General features: G+C 35.8%; 1 protein-coding gene across 1 annotated transcript; it reads left to right on the top strand.

Moving 5' to 3' along the window:
• Positions 1-2,842: 2,842 nt before the first annotated feature.
• Positions 2,843-20,176, top strand: lovit (loss of visual transmission). Its single transcript, XM_028170178.2, has 9 exons — positions 2,843-3,466; positions 4,741-5,003; positions 5,769-6,005; positions 9,409-9,510; positions 9,756-9,994; positions 11,563-11,775; positions 12,415-12,545; positions 14,455-14,629; positions 18,054-20,176. Exons 1-9 carry the CDS (start codon positions 3,261-3,263, stop codon positions 18,270-18,272), a joined length of 1,785 nt encoding a protein of 594 aa, XP_028025979.2. The 5' UTR covers positions 2,843-3,260; the 3' UTR covers positions 18,273-20,176.
• Positions 20,177-22,755: the final 2,579 nt, after the last annotated feature.

The raw sequence follows: 22,755 nt of genomic DNA, 5'->3' as shown, positions 1-22,755 counted from the left end.
GATTTCGATATTTTGCATTTATAATTAAATAGTAATAGCGGATATGTTTAATAATATTTTACATTTTTAATACGCTTTTATTAACTTCAGGCGTATGTATGTATGTTTGTAACGGAATTTTTGAACATGATTTTGACTTCCTTCAAAACGTCGGATTAACTCGAAATTTGGTATACTTATTAGGACTGATGACAATTCAATATTTAAAAAAAAAATTTAAAAAAATTGTTGAAAAAGGTGAAATTCAACTAAAAAATGAAAAATAAATAATAGTTTAAAAAAACTAACAAAATACGCTCTTATAGAAAATCCAAATAAAAAATACAAAATAAATTTTAATAAATTCGAAATAAAAATAGTGTAAGAAAAAATGATTTTATTGTAAAAAAAGCGTGGGTTGCATAGTATCAGTAGTTTAAATATTTTATGAACAGAAATGAGTAGAAAGGTTATTTTGATAATATCCTGAAAAGCATTCCACGCTTTTTTACAATAAAATAATTTTTTCTTACACTATTTTTAATTCAAATTTATTAAAATTTATTTTTTATTTGGATTTTCTATAAAAGCGTATTTTGTTAGTTTTTTTAAACTATTATTTATTTTTCATTTTTTAGTTGAATTTCACCTTTTTCAACAATTTTTTTTAAATTTTATTTTATTTTATTATATAACTTTATTTTTCAAAATTAAAATAACTAATTTACTGCGGAAACTTTATCATATGTCATGTATTCCAAAAGCATAAATAAATATTTGTTTTTTTTCTAACAATTATAAAGTTTGCACTAACGGTGACTCATAATTATATTACATCAAAAAAAAATTAAATTTCTTTAATTACAGAAAATAGAAAAATCGATTATTATTTTAAATCTCCAAGGAAATAAGTTGATTAAATCATTTTGATTATTAATTTTTACCAAAGTTGCCAAAATTATAATTCATAAATAATGGATGAATTGAATTTCTTGAATTATCAATTAAAAAGTAAATTATTAATAAAGTATATTGAGCAATCTTGATACGACTTAAAAAAAAAATTTTAGTTTCAAAATTTTGCCGCTTCGGGTACTTGCCCCGTCTGCCCCTATTGTAAATCCACCACTGTGGGTAGTAAACGTGCAAATCTATCGAATACACAACAAAATAAAACTTGGGTAGCAGCTACTAATAGCTATATTATTACTTCGTAAACATTGACGCGTTTTGTTTATTGTTAAAATTTCATAATTAAACATCTGTTACAGTTTGTACCTTTCAAATTTTAGGAATTTACGTGGGCGGATGCGCACTTGAGACAATAGTGTCCAAATTTTATCGAATGTGTCAGTATAAGCGTTCCGTTTGTCAAATAGATAAGATCTGTCGTTGAACTTGAAATGTGAGCTTACTTTAAACCTGCAACAGCATGTTTTTTTTTGTGAAAAATTTAGTTAAGATAACCGAATCGAATTGAGGTCAATGCGAGAATTATTTGATCATTTCATCGAACGTTAAAGTAGCACTTCGCCGGCATTAACTCAATTGCTGATAAGTTTAGTTACAACATTCCGTTTTGGGTGCATTCGCGTGACGAGATATCTTCGCAAATTTCTGAAAATTAAAAACGTATTATTAATTTTTTCTTCTTTTTTGTACTCCTACCGATGTTTGTTCATTTAAGTTTATTTTTATTTATTTATTACACTTCATGTAAAATTTACATTGGCGGACTTAATGCTTAAGGCATTATCTACCAGTCAACCAAAGGTAGTGCAGAATAAATAGTGGTAGGTGCAATGAAATTTATATTAAATTACAAATACATACACAGAAGATATATACATATATACACAATGAAATATACATATCCATACATAAATACATACATATAGTTTTATACAATATTAAAAGGAATACCGTAGGTTTACCGTATAATTCTAATCCGGGTTTACGTGAATCAGTGCTCATTTTCATTTTCAAGTCGTATGGTTTAACGGACAATTTTTCCAGACGCATCATTTGAATATTTAAATCGGGATAAGAGAATTTACGATTAAATCAGATTTCAATAAAGAGTTTCTATCGTGAACCGTTTCATGTTTCATTCAATAAAGGCAGCCGTAACTCTGGGTTGATCGCTACGAATCTTCTAAAGATAGAAAAGCAATAAGACCGACAGACGATCAGTTTGTTTATTTACTGGAGGATACAATCTGTCGTCTGTTCCCCGATCCCCAATAAGCGTAATCCCCGGGGCGTTCGCCGTGAAATATAATCTCAGAAGCGACACGCTAAAAATACACATTTCACTTTTAATTGTAACAATAAACTTCTTTGATATTTTAACGTTCAATTGTCGGCTGTCTATTAATTTGACTTAACATGACTCTTTAATTTTTCCTGTAGGCACACGGTGGATCTCTTACCCGACTATCGGAGGAGAAGCTAATATTTTTAAAGTCGTTTTTTTTTGTTGCTAAATGGGTGGACGTGCTCACCTGGTGCTAAGTGGTTACTGGAGCCCATAGACATCTACAACGTAAATGCGCCACCCACCTTGAGATATATAAGAAGTTCTAAGGACTCAATATACTTGAGTTACAACGACTGCCCCACCCTTCAAACCGAAACGCATTACTGCTTCACGACAGAAATAGGCAGGGTGGTGGTACCTACCCGCGCGGACTCTCAAGAGGTCCTACCACCAGTAAATCTTTATAATAATAGCTATGCATAATATTATAAGTTAATCAAAGAGATCTAGAAAATATATACAAAATGAATACATATATAAAAATACCGATATACTAACAAACCTGAATAAAGATTTGATAAAATCGCTTCTAGTAAGTTAGTCTTGTGTTGGTCAGTAAGGGCGGACGGGCGAGCTTGGGGCGGCGCGCGCGTTCCAGTCTTCCTCCGCCCTCCGATAGCGCCGCAAACCGACAGCGCTCACTTTGAAAACAGGACAACTGCGCCTATTAAAATACTTTCCAACTTCGCTCACAATTCGATACTTAGTAGGACGCGAATTGCGAGTCAAAACTTCATATTAAAATCGTTCGTATTTGTTAAAAAGATGTACAACGGTATTCATTAATCATTGGCAATTAAATTTGAATGAATAAATACTTAGGGGGATTTCGTAAGCACGACCAAGAACGTATTGCGTTGTCGATAAACAGGTTTCACACTACTACTAAACTATTCATAGTTTACACGTGTAATGGACGCGTAGCATGTGAATTGAAAAAAAAAAGGTTAGTGAAGTGAAGATGGCTGATAAACTTCATGAGTACCAGGGGTTAACAGGAAGGTTTCATAGTGCACGGGACCGATACAAAGAAAGATGGTCATTATGGAAGGAGCAACATCCTAGGGGAGTCAAGGATATCTTAGCGGAGACCTTGTTTGGTATCCCTAATTCAGAAGAGTCTCCTGGACGAGTATGGCAGGATAGCGAATATAGTGATATATTTAGGTAAGAAAAGAAGTTAGTTTTAACGGTGGGCAGCGTCTTGGGTCTGAGCGTCCATGAGCGACGGTAACCCCTCACTATCAGGTGGGCCGTATGTTCGTCTGCATACATGGGCAATAAAAAAAGTTTTCAAAGTGTATTTATTTATATCGTTTTTTTAAGAATGTAGAATTTTTTTGTTGCCCTTTCCTACCCACTGTTGTTAATTCTTAAACCAGTAATTTAAGCAATAACAAATTTAGCCTAAGGAGTTTTCGATTGCCTCGTGTATTCTTTCAAATATTAATCGTAGTAAAGATACATAGATCATTGATATGACGTGATAATATACATACATAGCTTTATAATTTTTTACCTGATGAAGGTTGAGATTCACCTCTAAAAGAATGCATCTGGCGATTTCGTCGTAGGAAACCATGATTTTCGTTCTTAAGATTATAATTGAAGTTTTGATTTCTTAAATTAATTACAATTTTCAAAAGTTTGAAACTCAGCTTGTTTCTGTTTTTACAAAATGGAACGTTGACCTCTGCCGTTACGTTTTATTTTTCTGAATTCGTATTATTCATCGCTACCGCAAATTTTATACAAAACTCTTCCGTTGGCATTTTATTTGGCTTTACAGTCGTGTCGCTGGACTGATACGAAACAAAACCATTCAAGTACATTATCCTAATGGAACAACTCTTCTCTCTCTCTCAACTCTCAACCTAATAGAATATTAGTGATACTGCGGCTTCTCTGCTTCTACCACCAGAGCGCTGTTTTTTTAAATCACGCATTCTGTTTTGTAAAGTCGTATTTAGTCAACTAAGATTTCGACCATACGACCTCAAGACTGATAACAATAAGTAGGCCGTGAGGTCATCTATCCCACCTAAAAAAAAAGAGTTTGTTGTACTTCAGTAATATTAAATTCATCTTCGACAACAGGTAATAAGACTGCTATCGAAGTGTTTAATGCGGCTTACTTTTGGAAATCGGTAGTAGAGATAAATTTATTTGTTTTTCAAGATGACCGCATACACGATTCTCAATGCCAAAAACATTGGTTATTAAACTTATACTTTTTTTATTGCGTATCTCACGACTCACTTGGGTTTTATTAGTTACATGAACCCATAAATCTCGCCATGATTTTCACCGCGTTGAGATGTTAAGGCGAAGTCGGAAACGTGTTCTACTCACTAACTGTGCTGAGCGTCTCAACTATGCCATCCTTAAAACTGGAACTCAAAAGTGTTTCGCGGGAGAAATAAACAGATTTATGATTTCAGGAGGAAAAGCCGCGTCGAGTTAATGCGTATTTCTGCCGCCGTAATGGGCATAGAATTCTCATACGCCGGCGAAACCGCTTTCGTGTCTCCGACGTTACTACAGATTGGGGTACCGCATGAAGAAATGACATTAGTATGGGCTCTGTCACCGTTGATAGGGTTCTTCATGACTCCACTACTGGGTTCATTGAGTGACAGATGTCGTTCGAAGTTTGGGAGACGCAGGCCGTTTATAGTTTTACTATCGTTGGGCGTTTTTCTAGGTAAGTACTAAACGCTTGCGGTCGGCTTTTCAAAATCGAACATATATTGAAAATTTAGTAATCCAGTAATTTTGTGTTGTTTTTTTGTAGGAGCCATACAAAATTTTGGCATTTAGACCCTTTTCCATTAGTACCTACTTTAAGTTAAATTCTAATTTATTTTATTTATTTGATAAAAAGATACTACTAATTTAATCAATAGGACAGAAACATAAATCTTCGTTTCGTTTCAACACTTTCATACAAAATAAAATGCATAGGTACCGCAAGTAGAAGTCGTAAAAAACACGCCTTATTTCATGAAAGAAGAACAAACGTTTGGCTCTGTGTTGTCAACAACCCTTGGTTGGCGTAAAAGGCGACTAAGGGAAACATCGGAGAACGGGTATCAACTCCGGTCACCGTCCTCGTCGAACCCGTCGCTTGCGACGAAGGGCTCGACGAGCGAATTAACCCATAGACACAGCTCACTGAGTTTCTCGCCGGATCTTCTCAGTGGGTCGCGTTTCCGATCCGGTGGTAGATTCTGCGAAGTACTGCTCTTGCTAGGGTCAGTTTTAGCAACACTCCAGTTTGAGCCCCGTGAGCTCACCTACACACGTTAGGGTGAAGCTGAAATAGCCTCTCAAGGCTATCAGCAGAGGTAGGGGAAAAAAAAGGTATCAACGTTCTCTGAATTTCATATCTGCGTACTCCACTGAACCGCTCAAAGCTGAGCTAAAAGAAAACCACAAAGCTGAAATTTCGAACAATCCTTTTTTTTAGGTTTAATTCTAGTGCCTAACGGAGAGGCAATAGGCTACCTGTTAGGCGACGAGTATTCATCGAATTCGACTACAACGCCCGCCGTGCTAGGACCCCGCAGTTCACTGGAAACTCCAGAAAAGAACTATCATCCCTGGGGCGTAGTGTTCACAGTTTTAGGAACTGTGTTCTTGGATTTCGACGCAGACGCCTGTCAGAGTCCAGCCCGGGCTTATCTCCTCGACGTGACAGTACCAGGTCAGTATCGCATACTATTCAAATTTACTTATGCTAATACTTAACCCATTAACATATTATAAGAGGTACTACGTTTCTTATATTATTTGAGTTGTACCGCGTGATCTTGAATTCCTTAAGAGCTCCTATCAAAAATAAAAATTTACATAATTTTAATTATTTTGATTGATTGGATCTCTAGTTGTTGTTCATAAAATTTTCTAGCTATCAAAGCCTAATTTCTTTCAATGCCTTTTTATGATAATTATCCGTTATTCGTTCGGGAAGAAGATATGATTTAATTTATCAAATGTCACTTAGGTTTATGTGAGCTGATGCGGTGCGACTACTTAACTGAATTAATCTCGGAACAGAGCACTTTAACGATACTGAGACGCGTAATCTTCGGCTTTGCAAACTCATAAATACAATAAGCAAACTCATTAACATAGATTAAAATTATTTATTTGTTCGGTGAATCACACGTCTCCTGGAATTAACGCGTGTAATTTTTCCCCGAAAACTTGAACGTAAACAGCGGTAGATAATTGTTAATTACATTCAGAACATTCTTCTGAAGCCTTAACCTAGTTTAATTGATACAATGAATTTTATTTCAATATTTGTACTTCAAACGTCACGGCATGTGACTGTGGACACAGCGATGAACCATGAAACATATTTTATCAGTGACGCCTGGACATGATTGATTTATCTCATTATTTCGGATTTTTACAAACAAGAACCGAAAGAATAGGTTAATACTTGTGCTTTATATGCATTCTGATTTTGATCGTAAAAAGTCATTTTTTTTTGTTTCTTTGGAAACAAATTCAAATCAATATTACAGCTGATGAAAACGGAAGTGTAAGGATTACTCTATCTGATTTTAGTACTAACTAACTTCACTCGTCAGTATTTGTTCCATTTACATTTGCTTGCGTGAAACTATTAGATATCGGTTCATCTGGTACTACGTCCCACGGCGATGCAGTCAGAGCTTCACTCGTTACAATTCTATCTCCTACCTATTTCTGCCGTGAAGCAGTAATGCGATTCGGTTTGAAGGTTGGGGTAGCCGTTGTCACTATACTTGAGACCTTAGAACTTATATCTCAAGGTGGGTGGCGCATTTACGTTGTGGATGTCTATGGGCTTCAGTAACCACTTAACACCAGGTGGGCTGTGAGCTCGTCCACCCATCTAAGCAATAAAAAAAAAAACTCCGGTCTCACGTCTTTAGTTGGCTGACGACATTCACCTATAGGCCTTTTTATTCTTGTATCATGTTCTCTATCAGGCCTAGCACATTATCGACAGGGCGACTCCGTGCTAAGAGATGTCTGGCTATTGGACGTAATTAGTTATATCTCTAATAAACGCGGTGCCGACGGACTGGTAGATCGCGTTACTTTTGTGTCCAGATATGCGTTGTCTACTGGGTCTCCAGAACATTCCTTACATAAGTAGCAAGGCCTGACATCCAACGCCGCGTATATTGTCGGGAATCGTCTATACGTCTAAAGCAATAAAAACAAAATTAAATTACTTCAAAATTGACACTAATCTAATTAAATCACCGAAAGTGGGAAGCAGCAGTGAAACTCTTTGGAATTTTATTCGAAATCTGTGAAAATACTTCCATGGACTAACAGTCAGGGTCAATAGCTGATTCTGTCCTGGTCGGAGGTACCTGGTTTATAATTACATGGTAGGCGCGTTAAATCAGGATTTCAAAAACAATGAAACAATTTGCAAGATCCCGGGATAATGAGTATTTTGTGTCGCTCACTCTCTTGTCCATAATTACCGTCAATTTGTTGACTGTCAAATCGTTGACAAAAAGTGTCATATCTATTCATCCATGTTATAAATAATAATCTATCTAATAAGTCTAAATTTGGTATATACAGGGTGGGGACGGTTTTCTATTCAACGAAAACATAGCTATTATTGCCCCGTATAAATAATACTTTACAATATAAATTAAGTAATGTCTACTAAAAAAAATAATGCTTTTATATAGATAATATTACCTTACCACCCTGTAACGTCAGTCGAACGGGAGACTATAAATTCAGATCATGCGTCTATTCTGCTATTAAAAAAAATAGTTGGCCTTGAAACATTACCTTCCGTGAATGGTGTAATTTATTAGAAAATCGTCATCCTCATCCTAAATTATAAATGGAATACAGATTTTCTTCGTTTCTCTACTTACGTATAAATTGCGAATTTAAAGAAAACACACACATAAAAATAATTACAGAGAGCTATAGTTTGTAATATAGACAAAGGCTTTTTGTTACTAAAATTTTATAGTACACTTAACATATTTTTCATCGAGTTTAAGGACATCATATCTTTAAAAATAATAGTCATTTAAATATATAAAAGAGCCTATTTCTTTCTTAACATAGTGTACGTATCCTCTCAAATATTTGTATGAAGTTTAATATTCTGAGTAACTTACACATACACATGATATTAACCAAATAGATACGACATCTTCGCGTCTTATTCTTCGGAAGTTTGCTTGTTTTAGCTTCTTGTTATGTAGGACGGAATCATCTACAAACTAATATTTGATGTTTCCAAATATTTAGTTTAAGAATGTACGAGAGAGCGTTCTGTTATTTTAGTTCTGATTTTTTCATGTAAATTAATGTATTTTTGATTCTGTTACTATATGCCATATGCACACAGGTAAATTTGTGATTAGTAAAAAAACTTGACTGCTATTGCATTGTCTGTTATCGCGTAATTAGGAACAGCGTTCACGACGAGATTAGTTTTGAATATAGGCATCCATTTTTTCCGTTGTATTTCCGTTATCCATTGCAACGCATCATAGGAAATTACTTTTTTGTTTCTACTTATGGTGTTTCATTTATTTCTCCGTTTTTGGTTTTCTGATTTTTGTATTATTATTTATCTAATCTACATTTTCAAGCACCAAAATGACACAAACATTCTATTTTATCCGTTTTTTCGGTATTTCCATAACAAATATCAAATTGTCATTCTTAAGAAAGTACAGAAACAACAGTTACAAAACACAAATACATTAAATCATACGGTTAAAAAGTGTGTGAAAAAGAAATTAAGACCAATAGATTAGTGTTCTGCATCTCAATCTAGTTTAGGTATGAGATATTTCACTGTTTTATCTTCTTCCTCCAAGCGTTTTCACGGTCTAGTGCCAGGGTCCGCTTTCCCACTTAAACTCCTCCACTTTCCCGGTTTTCGGCATCCTTCTGGGTGAGGTTATTCTCCTTTACATCCCCCTTTACCACATTCAACCAAACATTTCACTGTCTAAACTTTAACTTTAAAATTCAAGATTTCAATTACAATATATAAGTATTTATCCACTGATATATTGATCAATAAACCGTTTCTGGGTAATCTGTTTTCGTTTCAGAGGATCATGCAAAAGGACTAAGTACTTTTACGGTGATGGCCGGCCTGGGAGGTTTTATGGGATACGCACTCGGAGGCATCAACTGGGACGAAACTAAACTAGGTATTTAACAGTTATCAGTAGAGTACGTTAGACTACTTAATTGCATGTCCCCAAACTAGAATTTCCTGTACTATAATAACCAGACTGAGATACATAATTATATACTTTTTAAATAAATACATATATAGATAATAAATACCCAGACAAATAGCAAACAAACCGAGACCCTCGTCTCGTCCCTGCAGACAGAAGCACTAACTATTACACCAGCGCATCAGTATAACAAAAGTAATGTAAATTTTCAGGCGAAATATTCGGGGGTCACGTTAGAGCGGTGTTTTCACTGATCACTGCTATATTCGTTGCGTGCGTTACCGCAACGGTGACCAGCTTCAAAGAGATACCGCTCGGTGAGCTAAACGAACAAGATGAATTTAGAAGAATGGCTGAAAACGAGCGTGCTCAAGAAAGCTTCGATGAGGAACAGGCTCTTGATAAAATTAAGAAAGAAAATTCTAGTTATGGATCAGTTGGCCAGTCTGAAGTAAGCTCTATCGATTATGGGTAGCTAACAAAACATATCCTTTTTCAATTTTTAATTCATTTGAACTACATGATATACAATTTTTGTCCTTTTAATACACGTTAACATTTAGTAAAATTTATATATACAGCCTCATGAAGAAAGAAATACAAGGCAAGAAATACAATTAAAAGATAGTTCTACTATAATATAATCTATAGGTACATATATATTGTCAATACAATAGTGAAAGTTTTTGTTTGTTATTGTTTGTATGTTTCTTACTAGGCATTTCGTGAGGTCCCTCGGATAGGTACCACCACCCTGCAATTTTCTGCCGTAAACCAGTAATGCGTTTTGATTTGAAGGTCGCGTCAGTTGTTGTACAATAAAACTGTGGTTTAGAATTCATATGTCAATATGTCATAGGGAGTGGCGGCATTTCCTTTGTTCATGTCTAAGGACTCCGGTTAATCATTTAGACCAGGTGAGCCATGAGCCTGTCCACTCATGTAAGCAATAAAAATATATATTCCACAATAAAAATGATAAGTTTTTCATTTACTTAGTAAACCGTTTTAATAATATATTTAGTCTGTGTTTAGTATATAGTCTATGGCCCAGAGAGCAACATAATTGATTTTTATTCTCCCAGAAAAATGTAAGATAATTCATTTTTTACAAAATGAACCCGGAGAAAACCGCGGGGCACGTCTATCATTTGTACTCATTAACGTGTTCATTAAGATATAAGACGTGATAATACTGAGATGTACCATAATCGTAATGTCAATGAACTTCGTTCGTATGAAGACAGACGCTAATACCGCTTGAAATAATTAATGTTAACCAAAACACCTGGGATTCAAACTTCAGCACTTGAGACTCCGGGTTGTTGTCATCTACATAAAATTTATTATTATACATAATATTTAACAACTAAGATCCAAAGTTGGACTTAACTTGATAATTAGAATTAACCGTTTTTAATGCTTATAATATTTGTAATACATATTAATACTACCAATTTGACGTTTGTTTTTTTAGACTAAATGATAAACGAATAGATTAACTCATTGAGTCAGTTATTGTAAAGAAATTAATAACCTTTTTTTTTTCAATAATAAAAAATTGCATGGAATCTATATATTATTATATAAAAATGAGTTGCTGTTCGTTAGTGTCGCTAAAACTCAAGAACGACTGGCCTGTTTTGGCTAATTTGATACTGAATTATTTGTGGAAGTCCAGAGAAGGTTTAAAAGGTAGATAAATATAAAAATGCTCAGAATTAAATAAAAATAACAATTTTGTTTTTCCTTAGATGTGTCCCCCGTCGAACGGATTTGTTTTGTTTGTTTTAAGTTTATTTTAAACAAAAGTTTAGGTATTTTATTTGTTGATTGATGCACTACAAAGTCGAAGCCGGGTCAGCTAGTACAAAAATTTAATCTAATAATAGGACAGGTATCGCGCGAGTGTTTCCATTAAATTTCGTGTATTTTATATATTTAGCGCAAGTCACGATCTGGCGTTGCAGGCTTTCATCATTGAGTTCTTTAACAGATATTACATTTTATGGATTACAGTCTGCAGAGGCCGGGAACACAATCAGCATATCGGACAGCCCACACGGCGCAGAGCCTCTCTCTTTGGGGCATTATCTCAAGTCGATTGTGGTGATGCCGGGCTCCCTTCGCATCGTTTGCCTCACTAATCTCTTCTGCTGGATGGCACACGTTTGCTATTCATTGTACTTCACCGACTTCGTTGGCGAATCCGTCTTTGGAGGGAATCCAGCGGTAAGAAATTACCGTCACGAACTATTTAATTATTTTTCAAACGAACTATTAGCTCATGTTTCCCATTTTAACAGTAATAAAAACAAAGCAATTACAATTAGAAATTATATCGTATCCCAAACTGATTGTTTGTGAATATATTTTATTGATTTTGTTTTTGTTTCAATAATAAGACGAGCCTGCGACACAAATGTGTGAAAATCGTTACCACTAGCTATGGGCATCGACAATGCCAAAGGTAGACGAGAAAGAAGTCGTATGTATATTGGTAGTAGGACGCCTTGTCAGTCGGCACTGATAGGTACCACCACCGTACCTAATTCTGCCGTGAAGCAGTAATGCGTTCGGTTTGAAGGAAGCCGTTGTATTGTTAAAACTGAGACCTTGGAACTCATGTCTCAAGGTGGGTGGCGGCATATACGTTGTAGATGTCTACACTGTATCCGCTTAACACCAGGCGGGCCGTGCGCTCGTCCACCCACCTGAACAATCAAAAATAAAAATAAAAACATAAAAGCAATCATAAAACATAAACAAAATATTATCGTTTTCATTTTTATTATGTTTGCTTATACCGATTTACTTTCATTCACTGTAGATAATAATACTGCCGTTATTTTGCTATCAAAATATTTTCAGGCGCCAGTTGGAAGTGAAGACCGCATCAACTATGAGGCAGGTGTAAGATTTGGATGTTGGGGAATGGCGATGTATTCTCTATCCTGTGCGTGTTATTCTACAGTCATCGAAAGGCTTATCAAGAGACTTGGGTAAGTCTTATTATTGCAACAAGCGCGGAATGGAATAAATGCGAACCTATGTAATTTTCTATTGAACTTGATGGTTACACTGTTGGTGGGATGGTTACTCGATTACTGTGCTTTTATGACTATACTCCTTGACCACCAACTGATCATAGCATAGATTCCATCTCGGCAGACTTCGTAGTGCCTCAATCGATAAATACAAGACCTAAACTTTAGTATAAAATAACCTAAAACAAACAAAAGGAATCGGTCCGGCGGGGGACACATCAAAGGGAAAATAAAATTGTTATTTTTATTTAATTCCGCGCATTTTCATATTTATCTACCTTTTAAACCTTTCTGGACTTCCACAAATAATAATTCAAGTCCAAAATTAGCCAAATCAGGCCAGCCGTTCTCGAGTTTTAGCGAGACTAACGAACAGCAATTCATTTATATATATATATATATAAATAAGTAGATTCGAAACTTCGGCAATTATAAATAATTACATTAAAAACATGAAGTTAAACTACAAGAGTAATTAATTCTAATTATGTCCAGGACTCCCGAAATTCAAAGAAAACTCTTGTGAAACATATTTTTTTCACTGTGGAAGTTACATTTTGTAATTTCAAATCTCATAAAACCGTTTAAAATGATTTCAAAGCAAGTTAAATTTTGATCTCGAGCATATATTGTCGCGTTTGAAATCAGTTGTCCTTAAACTTGACACGAGAAGTCTGTCTTCGTATTTCCTAGTGCTAACAAGATCAGAGAGGCACCTTGACTTTAGTCTAGCTTCCCGGCTGGCACTTCATCGGTTTCGCAGATTTAAAAATCGATAAATATTTTTTTTTAGATTACTGCGTCTCTAAGCGTAATACATATTTTAATTTGAATCGATATCCTATTAAGTTTTTTGATATCGTTTTCGTACATTGTATTCCGAATATTTAGATCGTTATTAATAAGTCTTAAAGTGTGTATTACGCAAGGAAGCATGTTGTCTTTGTAGTTTTTTTTCAATAATTTTATGACCAGGTAACATGACCTTTAAGCTAGTACTTTTTGGTACATTTCAAATTAAATTGTAAGTATTTGGTTTGTATTAAGTATTAATTGTAAGGTACTAATAGGTATAAACAAATGCTATTTAAAAAAATATAATTTACTGATGATGCTTAATGCGCCTTGCATTGCAACGGTAGCAAAGTGTAGCAACGGCAGCAACGGCAAAATCCGTTTATTTCTACTACGAAACAGTCATGGGTTTGAAGAGTTGGACAGCAGCTATACAATGAGACTGACCTCGTATCTCAAAGTGTATGGCGGTACTCATATTGTAATGTCTGTGAGGTCCGGTAATTTTACACCAGATAGTCCGTCAGCTCGTTCGCCCATTAATGTCGTAAAAAAACAGTCAAAGAAAATTTATTAAAATTCGTATCTTATTATACTACAAATGACAGTCTTAACAGACAGACCCTTCCTAATGGCATCGAGGATGATGCATATATTGTTACGCCGGTAAGAGTAACGCCATCTATTGCCGAATAGCCAAAACGAATATTGAAGGTTATTGAAATCGAAAAGTACAACGCCATCTATTGTCAAATAGCAGAAACACACATCGAAGCTACTCGACTTGCCCAGAATGTACTCGATAAATCTAGGGATGTCGTATCGACTATAAAAGCGTTGCAGAGATGGCACGCAGTCAATTAGTAATCGGAACTACTCGAAGCGAAACAGCAAACGAATCACCTGAAGCGAAGCGAAAGAAGTGAATTGAGAATTTTAATGGGCTTGTGAAGTGTTTTAAGTGTTCTAAGTGTTAAATATTCGTATTTCGGTAGAATTTTAATTTATCCCGAACCCCAGCGCGTAACAATATTAAGCTTTATTTAATCTTTTTTTTTTTTTATTGTAGCGCCAAGAAGGTATATGTCGGCGGTCTATGTACGTATAGTTGCGGGATGCTGATGCTTTGCGTACTGCGGGATCCTGCTTCAGTACTTCTATTCAGTTGGACTGCGGGCGTCATGTATTCTACGCTGTTCACGATGCCATATCTACTGGTCGCTCATTACCACGCCACTGGGATGGTCAGTACTTTTGCACTCTAATATCGGCTACAGTATTTTTATTTATTTATTGCATAGTAGGCAGACAAACGTACGGCTCACTTGATGGTGTATGGTTACCGTCGCCCATGGACTTCAGCAATTCCAGGGGCAGAGTTAAACCGCTGCCTACCGTTAAGTACTCTCCACAAGCCTCGTTTGAAGAAAGACATGTTATAGCGCTCGGGAAACAACGTCTTTTCTAACACACATGTGTATTTTTGGACACCATTTTTGATTGCTGTTGAATTAAAATCTTGCCAGATATTTGCAGGCCATGGTAAGTAGTCGTTGCCTCTAATGGTCATTACTAATACTAGGTTCATAAACAGTACGCTATTTATCGTCGAAAACACCTTTTATATCTCATTTACAGGTAGGCAGCGGCTTGGCTCTGCCCCTGGCATTGCTGAAGTCCATGGGCGACGGTAACCACTCACCATCAGGTGGGCCGTATGCCCGTCTGCCTACAAAGGCAATAAAAAAAAAATAAAAAAAAAAAATTTGAGGAACGTCGGATTGTGTTCAAGACACAGACGTGAGATGCTCCAGTTACCAATAAAGAATTTTGTTTCGGATGTATTTTTTATGTTTTTTTATTGCTTAGATGGTTGGACGAACTCACAGCCCACCTGGTGTTAAGTGGTTATTGGAGCCCATAGACATCTACAACGTAAGTGCGCCACCCACCTCGAGATATAAGTTCTAAGGTCTCAGTATAGTTACAGCGGCTACCCTACCCTTCGAACCGAAACGCATTACTGCTTCACGGCGGAAAATAGGCGGGGTGGTGGTACCTACCTGTGCGGACTCCCAAAAGGTCCTACCACCAGTATAGACTATGTTATATAGAATAATAACTAAACTGAGACCTTCGAACTCATATCTCAAAGTGGGTGACGGTATTTACGTTGTAGACGTCTATGGGCTCCAGTAACCACTTAACACCAAATATGGGTGGGCTGTGAGCTCGTCCAATCCTGTGAGCAATAAAAAATAAATAAAAAGAAACATGTTCTTCAATAATAAATAAATAAATAAATATTTACTAACAATCACGCCACGTTAACTGGTCCCGTGATAAGTTCGTAAAGAACTTGTGTTACAGGTACCAGATAACGGAAATAAATGTAAGATTTTTATTATACACATACATATATTTAATATACATCCATAACCCTGGAAAAGACATTTATATTTATCTTCCCTTGGTGGGATTCGAACCCGCGACCCCCTTGTGTAGTGACTATGTCACTTACCACTACACCAGACGGCCGTTAATGGGAATTAACAACTGTAAGTCTGGAAAAATGGCTATCTTATAGATCGTTCGGTTTCGTTTTGTGTGCGGAGTGGTAGGAAAAACGTTATTGAATAAGTTTATGGTAAGGTATTTCTAGAATATCATAGAATACTTGATTCCGAACAAGCAAAACACCAATAGGCAACGGTTTGGCTGTGCCTCTGGCATTGCTGACATCCATGACAGTCTCACCAGACTCACCATCGAGTGGGCTGTATGCTCGTCATCGTTGGCATCATCGTATACTAAAGAGAGAAAAAAACCGCTTTTATTTAAAAAAAACACACACACACACACATCAAATATATTTTACAACAATTTCCGATTTCTTTATTATTTATTAACATGTAACAGTGATGATTTAAAGATCTATTTATTAATTTGGAAAACTAAATAATTGTTTATTTAACACAAGGTAACTTGTATAGGATCATAAATAATTCTACGTCACAATTGTTGAGAGGATATATGACTGAGTACCAAAGTTAAGCCTTCAAGTATTCACCGCATGAGCCTTTGATGTGTGTGGCCCGCATTATACGGTTATCCCATTACTTACGATAAGTACTATACCAAGGCTCTATGATACTACGATTATATTCATACCATATTCAAAGATTCGCTAGAGTAGTTTAGGTATTTCTAGTAATATTTTCCGGAATTGTGTAGAAACAAGAAATCATATACATGAATTAAAATTTACATTAAATTTATTGGCAGTAAGGCGTCTCGTAAGCTTGCACAGATGGGTACCATTACCCTGCTTATTTCGGCTACGATGCAGTAATGCGTTCCAGTTGTATTATACAATTGAGACTTAAACCTCTTTTCTCAAGGTAGATGGCGACATTCATGCCTGTCTATGGGTTCCGGTAACCACTTTACGTCAAGTGGGCACTGAGCTCGTTCACCCATTTAAGCGACAAATATAAAATAGTTTTTTTTTCGTTACTTAAGTTGGCGGACGATATCACGGCCCACTTGATGTTAAGGGGCCACCGGAGCCAATAGACATCTACAAAGTAAATGCAGCCACCTACCTTGAGACATGAGTTCTAAGGTTTTTACAGTACAACGGCTGTCCCACCCTTCAAACCGAAACGCAGTACTGCTTCACGGCAGGAATAGGCAGGGTGGCGGTATCTACCCGTGCAGACTCACAATACGTCCTACCACCAGTTTCAATACATTTTGTTTTCATTTGTTTGTTCTTAACGACTTGTTGGTTATTATCGCCTTAGTTGATCATATATATTACTCGTAAATGTTATGTCGTGTAATCTGTAAATATAATGGTTATTAATTACAAAAAGTATGAAAGGAATAAGCGGGAAAGTAAAACCAGTCAGGCGCTTCGAAGAAAATGTAATTACTGTCTCAATTAACAATTCCTTCAGAGGGCTTTTCAGTAATTAGTTAACATAAATATGATGATGAGATGGCATTACATTAATAAACTTTCTATAATAATATATTTATTACAGACTTCAAATTTGACTTACGAAAAATTACCGGTGTAGGGCGTCTTTTGAGCACGCACGAAAAGGTACTACCGCCCTGTCTATTTCAGTCGTGAAGCAGTTATACCTTTTGAAGGATGGGGCAGGCGTTATATTAAAAAAATATATGTTATATACTAAATAACTGAGACTTAGTTTACATAAGCACAATTATGTCGCTTGCGCTTGCGACGTTGAACACTAACTCTTCGATGAGTTGAGTTCTGTTTCCGACCGTAGCCAATGTATTGTAATTAAAAATATAAGCCCAGTTAAATAATTTTGCTTGTCAAATTAAGATTCTTTTTTTTAATGGCTTAGATGGTTGGACGAGCTCACAGCCCACCTGGTGTTCAGTGGTTACTGGAGCCCATAGACATCTACGACGTAAATGCGCCACCCACCTTGAGATATAAGTTCTAAGGTCTCATGTATAGTTGCAACGGCTGCCCCACCCTTCAAACCGAAACGTATTACTGCTTCACGGCAGAAATAGGTTGGGTGGTGGTGCCTACCCTCGCGGACTCACAAGAGGTCCTACCACCAGTAATGAAATCGTTTTAATGATTCGTGAATTGAAAAAAACAAAAATCTCTTTCTGCAGTGGGATAGCTCCGGTGGAGGTTGCGGACAGGAACGCGGTATTGGCACAGATGTGGCTGTAGTGAGCAGTTGTGTGTTCGTAGCGCAGATGCTGGTCTCCATACTCATGGGACTGGCTTTGAAGGCCACAGGATCCACTGCAGCGGTAGTAGCAGTTGCGGCAACGTTAGCCGCCCTTGCTGCGTTCACGGCCACGAAAATTACCTACTTAGATCTGTGAAATGGAGAAGAATCACGCGGAAATAAATAATAGAATTTCATCGCTGTCAAACCAAAATCTGCTATGTGCAAAAATTATATTATTTAGAATTAACGAGTAAAAACATTTTCGTATTTTTTTTTATATGAAGGTGAATTTTTAAGAACTATATCATATGAAAGCTATAGATAAATATTAAAGCTATAGACACATAACAGTTTTTTTTATACGGTAGATAGGGCTGTGAACTATACGAAAAGGTCAAAATTTACTGGTGGTAGGGCCTCTTGTGAGTCCGCACGGGTAGGTACCACCACCCCGCCTATTTCCGCCGTGAAGCAGTAATGCGTTTCGGTTTGAAGGGTGGGGTAGCCATTGTAACTATATTGAGACTTTAGAACTTATATTTCAAGGTGGGTGGCGCATTTACGTTGTAGATGTCTATGGGCTCCAGTAACCACTTAACACCAGGTGGGCTGTGAGCTCGTCCTCCCATCTAAGCAATAAAAAAAAATTAAAAATCTCAAAAACGGCACATAGCAGATTTTGGTTCGACAACGACGATTTGTTGATTTGCATTCGCCACAATTTTCCTCTTAATTCAGTTAATATTCGTACCGTGAGAATACTCAAAAGCTGTATGCGGTGCGTACGTACTTTCATTACAAAATGACTGCGACATGAATATGTAAATTTAATCAGTATTAGTTATTCAAATATGTGAAGCGCTTTATAAGCTTTCGTATGAAATGTAAATAAAAGTTAATTTAATATTTGTATCAACATTTTATTTAATATAAATAAGATTAATTGGTCTTATGTCCTCTACTTGGCAACTATGATATTTCAAGAATAAAAAGACAGAGGTTTGTGGGTATTATGAGAAACGATTTTATTGTTATAGTACATTGTTATGTTATATAATAGTTAAGATTTGTAAAATTTCTTAAATTTTAAGATGACAAATAATAGGATAAAATTTATTAAATATCATCATTTATCTATTCGATTTCTTGTAATACAATAATATATCTTTATTAATTATATTTATTACAATTCTATTCAGAATTAGAATTAAAATATTCCGATTGAAGGCTTAAAAAAATAATTCTCTACATAATTTGCAACTATATTCGATATGTCTGTCTTAGTTTGTGTTTGTTATTCTGTAACACCTTAGCAGATGCAATTATTACAATTCAATTTAAATTACTGTGTTTCTTGACTGTAATTTAGTAAAAACTAACAAATTTGTTGTATTATGATATAATTCCTGAACTGGTTAAATGATATATGGTTATATGTAGATTAATTCATTTTCATAAAGTTAGTATACTAGCAAGCATTTCTAATAGAACTAGCCGTGATTTTTTTATTGCGTTTGTATGCAGATGATAATATCGCCCATCCGATGGTAAGTAGTTGCTAGTGACACACATGGATGTCAGTAATACCAGGAACATAGCCAAGTAGCTGTCTACCGGAAGAAGTAATCGTGATTAATATTTATTAACATAGGTATCAGTAGGTTATCGGTAGGCAGCGGCTTGGCTCTGCTCTTGGCATTGTTGAAGTCCATGGGCGACGGTAACCACTCACCATCAGGTGGGCCGTATGCTCGTCTGCCTAAAAAGGCAATAAAAAAAAAAAAACTAGTCATATCCTATACTCACCAGATCCACTCACGCAATATGTTTCAGGCAACGCTTCAAATGTATAGTTAATGAATAGTGTGGGAGGAACGAATTTCTCGTGCTAGATTTAAAGAATAATGTTGAAGTTAGCATATTGATGTATTAAGTGTATCGTGTACAATAACCTCAATTGCAAACGCTTCTTGATAAAATCGTGATAATGAAGTGTATTTGTTAATCTGTTGTTTGTTGTAGTCAACGATTAAGAAATAAATGTTGTTACAGATGAAAGTAATCGTTTCATATTTTATTTTTCACAAATCACCTGTGTGAGTGTTGGCAGTTAGTCGCTGGTAATTGGAGTCTTGTGAAGTCTTTGGCTACTTTCAACCTTCTTCAACCAATATATAGTTTCCTCTAGGCAATTAAAAATCTATTTTCCTTCAGCCAATGTTCACGAATCAAAAGCCAAACTATTATAACATTAATACTTACCCTGTACAATATTTGTCGTGATGATAAAATAAATAAAAAATCAAACAAACAGCCATTTTAAGTGTGTTAATAAACAAATGTCGGATCTTTAACGAGCGTATCTATATATATAAAAATGAATTGCTGTTCGTTAGTCTCGCTAAAACTCGAAAACGGCTGGACCGATTTGGCAAATTTTGGTCTTGAATTATTTGAGGAAGTCCAGAGAAAGTTTAAAAGGTAGATAAATATGAAAATGCTCGGAATCAAATAAAAATAACAATTTTGTTTTTCCTTTGATGTGTCCCCCCCCCCCCGTCGGACGGATTCCTTTTGTTTGTTTTTAAATTACATTAAACAGAATTAAATTAATTCAATTCATTTAAATTACTATTAGTTATCAAATCTTGGAGACAATATGCATTTGTTTCTTCACGAGTGTCGTGATGGTCCAGAAATAGACATCCGATTGCTAAGCTAAGTATTCTGTATGCGGAACACATGCGAACCAAAGCAAGTTTCTCGATGAGACACAGGTAGACCTTTCAAAATTTATAACGTTCGCTCTTTTACTTATCTTAGCACACATAAAGTTAAACCAAGCCGAAATATTTATGCTTTTCTGTTCTGTTCTCACGGTGTACTGGTGATTGAATAAAAAAAAAATGTAAATTATTTAAAGTTCCACAAAAGCCACACCAATCATGGTCGCATCGTTGACCTTTATAGTGTCTTGTAGAATCATCATTAACCAACTAAATATAATGTAGGTACGTTTTAGTAGATAAGTAAACTTTGACGACATTTTGATGATCTCAAATTAATATAAACAAATAGGTCAAAAATAAAATGATGACGGTAATTTAGTATCACTACGTTTTTGAATTTTGTGTATTAGTTTGGAATTGTTATTTTTAATATTAAAATAAAAAATTTAAATTAAAAATTTATAAAATTAAAATTTTGAATATATTAAAAATTTTAATTCAAAGACGTAGTGATGGTACTGGAATGGTTGGCCGAAAGGAGTGGTTCCTTGTTCCAAAATAATCATGCGTTCTCATTTGAAGTGCAAAGCAGTCTAGTATGTTAATGGTATTGAGATAACGGTACGGTATCTTGAGGTCGCTGTCTATGGTAATGTTCGTTGGCTCCCATAGACGCTCAATACCGAGTGGATTATGAGCACGTCTATCCTTAAAGCCAGCAGGGCCAATGATGAGCCCAAATGGCTTGGTGTCACCACTCTACTTATTTCTGCCTTGAGCTAATCATAATGCAAATGAGGACTTAACATTTCATAGCTTAAGATTAGATTAGTATGGCTTGCACCGCAGACCGGTATTTTGCGTGGACTCATCTGTGTCTATGGATAAAATCTATTTGAGTGTAGTTTCAATTACGTCTACGTTTTCTAGAGTCGTGCTGAAAATGTCTATAAGTTAGTATAGACGTTAGTATAGATGTTAGTATAGATTAATGTCTAAGCCTAAAATGAGGCGGTACATTTTACAAAAACACTGTTCAATTTATCTTTCCTAACTCCGCTTTCGTAGTTAGCGAGAGTTTCAGCAAAGTTTAACGTGCCCGTATACAGCCACCCCACCTGGCTATTACAGAAGAAATATTATCCACTGTACAACGTGCTGCGGGAACTTTTTTTGCCCACTTATCTCTCAGTAGCCTAGAAGGGCTATTCTGGCTTGACCATGACTGTTTGCTGCGCTCGTGGGGTTCGGCCTGGAATAATATGTTAACATCTGCCCTAACGATAGCTGTACTTCGCTGAATCTATAATCGGATCGATATTGCGATCTTCTGAGAAAATCTAACGAGAAACTTAATGGGTTGGGCTTATCATTGACATGACCAATTAAAATTCTTAATTTAAAGTCCAGACAGACAGTTCTGACTGACCTTAGCTCATCAATCTGAATACACTTTCTATGAGAGTTCACGCTAAGCAGATACGGTTGTAAAAGTAAAACAAACCATAACATACTGATGTAGGAAGTACATATCGGCATTTGAAGAAATGAGACATGACATGACCCTAGAGCAGTTCAGTTTACCTGTAACAGGACCATTCTGAAGGAAAAGGAAGCTTGATCATTCTGATGACCCTCTTTTCTTCAACCCGCGTCCATCCAATGCTAAGTGTAGGTCTCTTCGAAAGCATCCCATTCCCTTCGGTCTCTTGCCTTTCGCATCCAGACCCTACCAACCACTTCAATCAGTACATCAGTCCACCTGATGACCCGGTCTGAAATTAAAAATAAAATCGAAAAGATTAAAAAAAGACGAATACATTTTTTTACAACAAAAAAAAAAAAAAAGTTCAATAAAGACTTGTATTCAATTCTCGGAGGTGATTATGATCCTTCATAGTAATACAC

The sequence above is a fragment of the Bombyx mandarina genome, chromosome 09 (genome assembly GCF_030267445.1).
Source record: "Bombyx mandarina strain Sakado chromosome 09, ASM3026744v2".
Lineage (NCBI taxonomy): Eukaryota > Metazoa > Arthropoda > Insecta > Lepidoptera > Bombycidae > Bombyx > Bombyx mandarina.
Note: the sequence above shows the minus strand (reverse complement) of the source record. Positions and strands in the feature narration are given on the sequence as shown.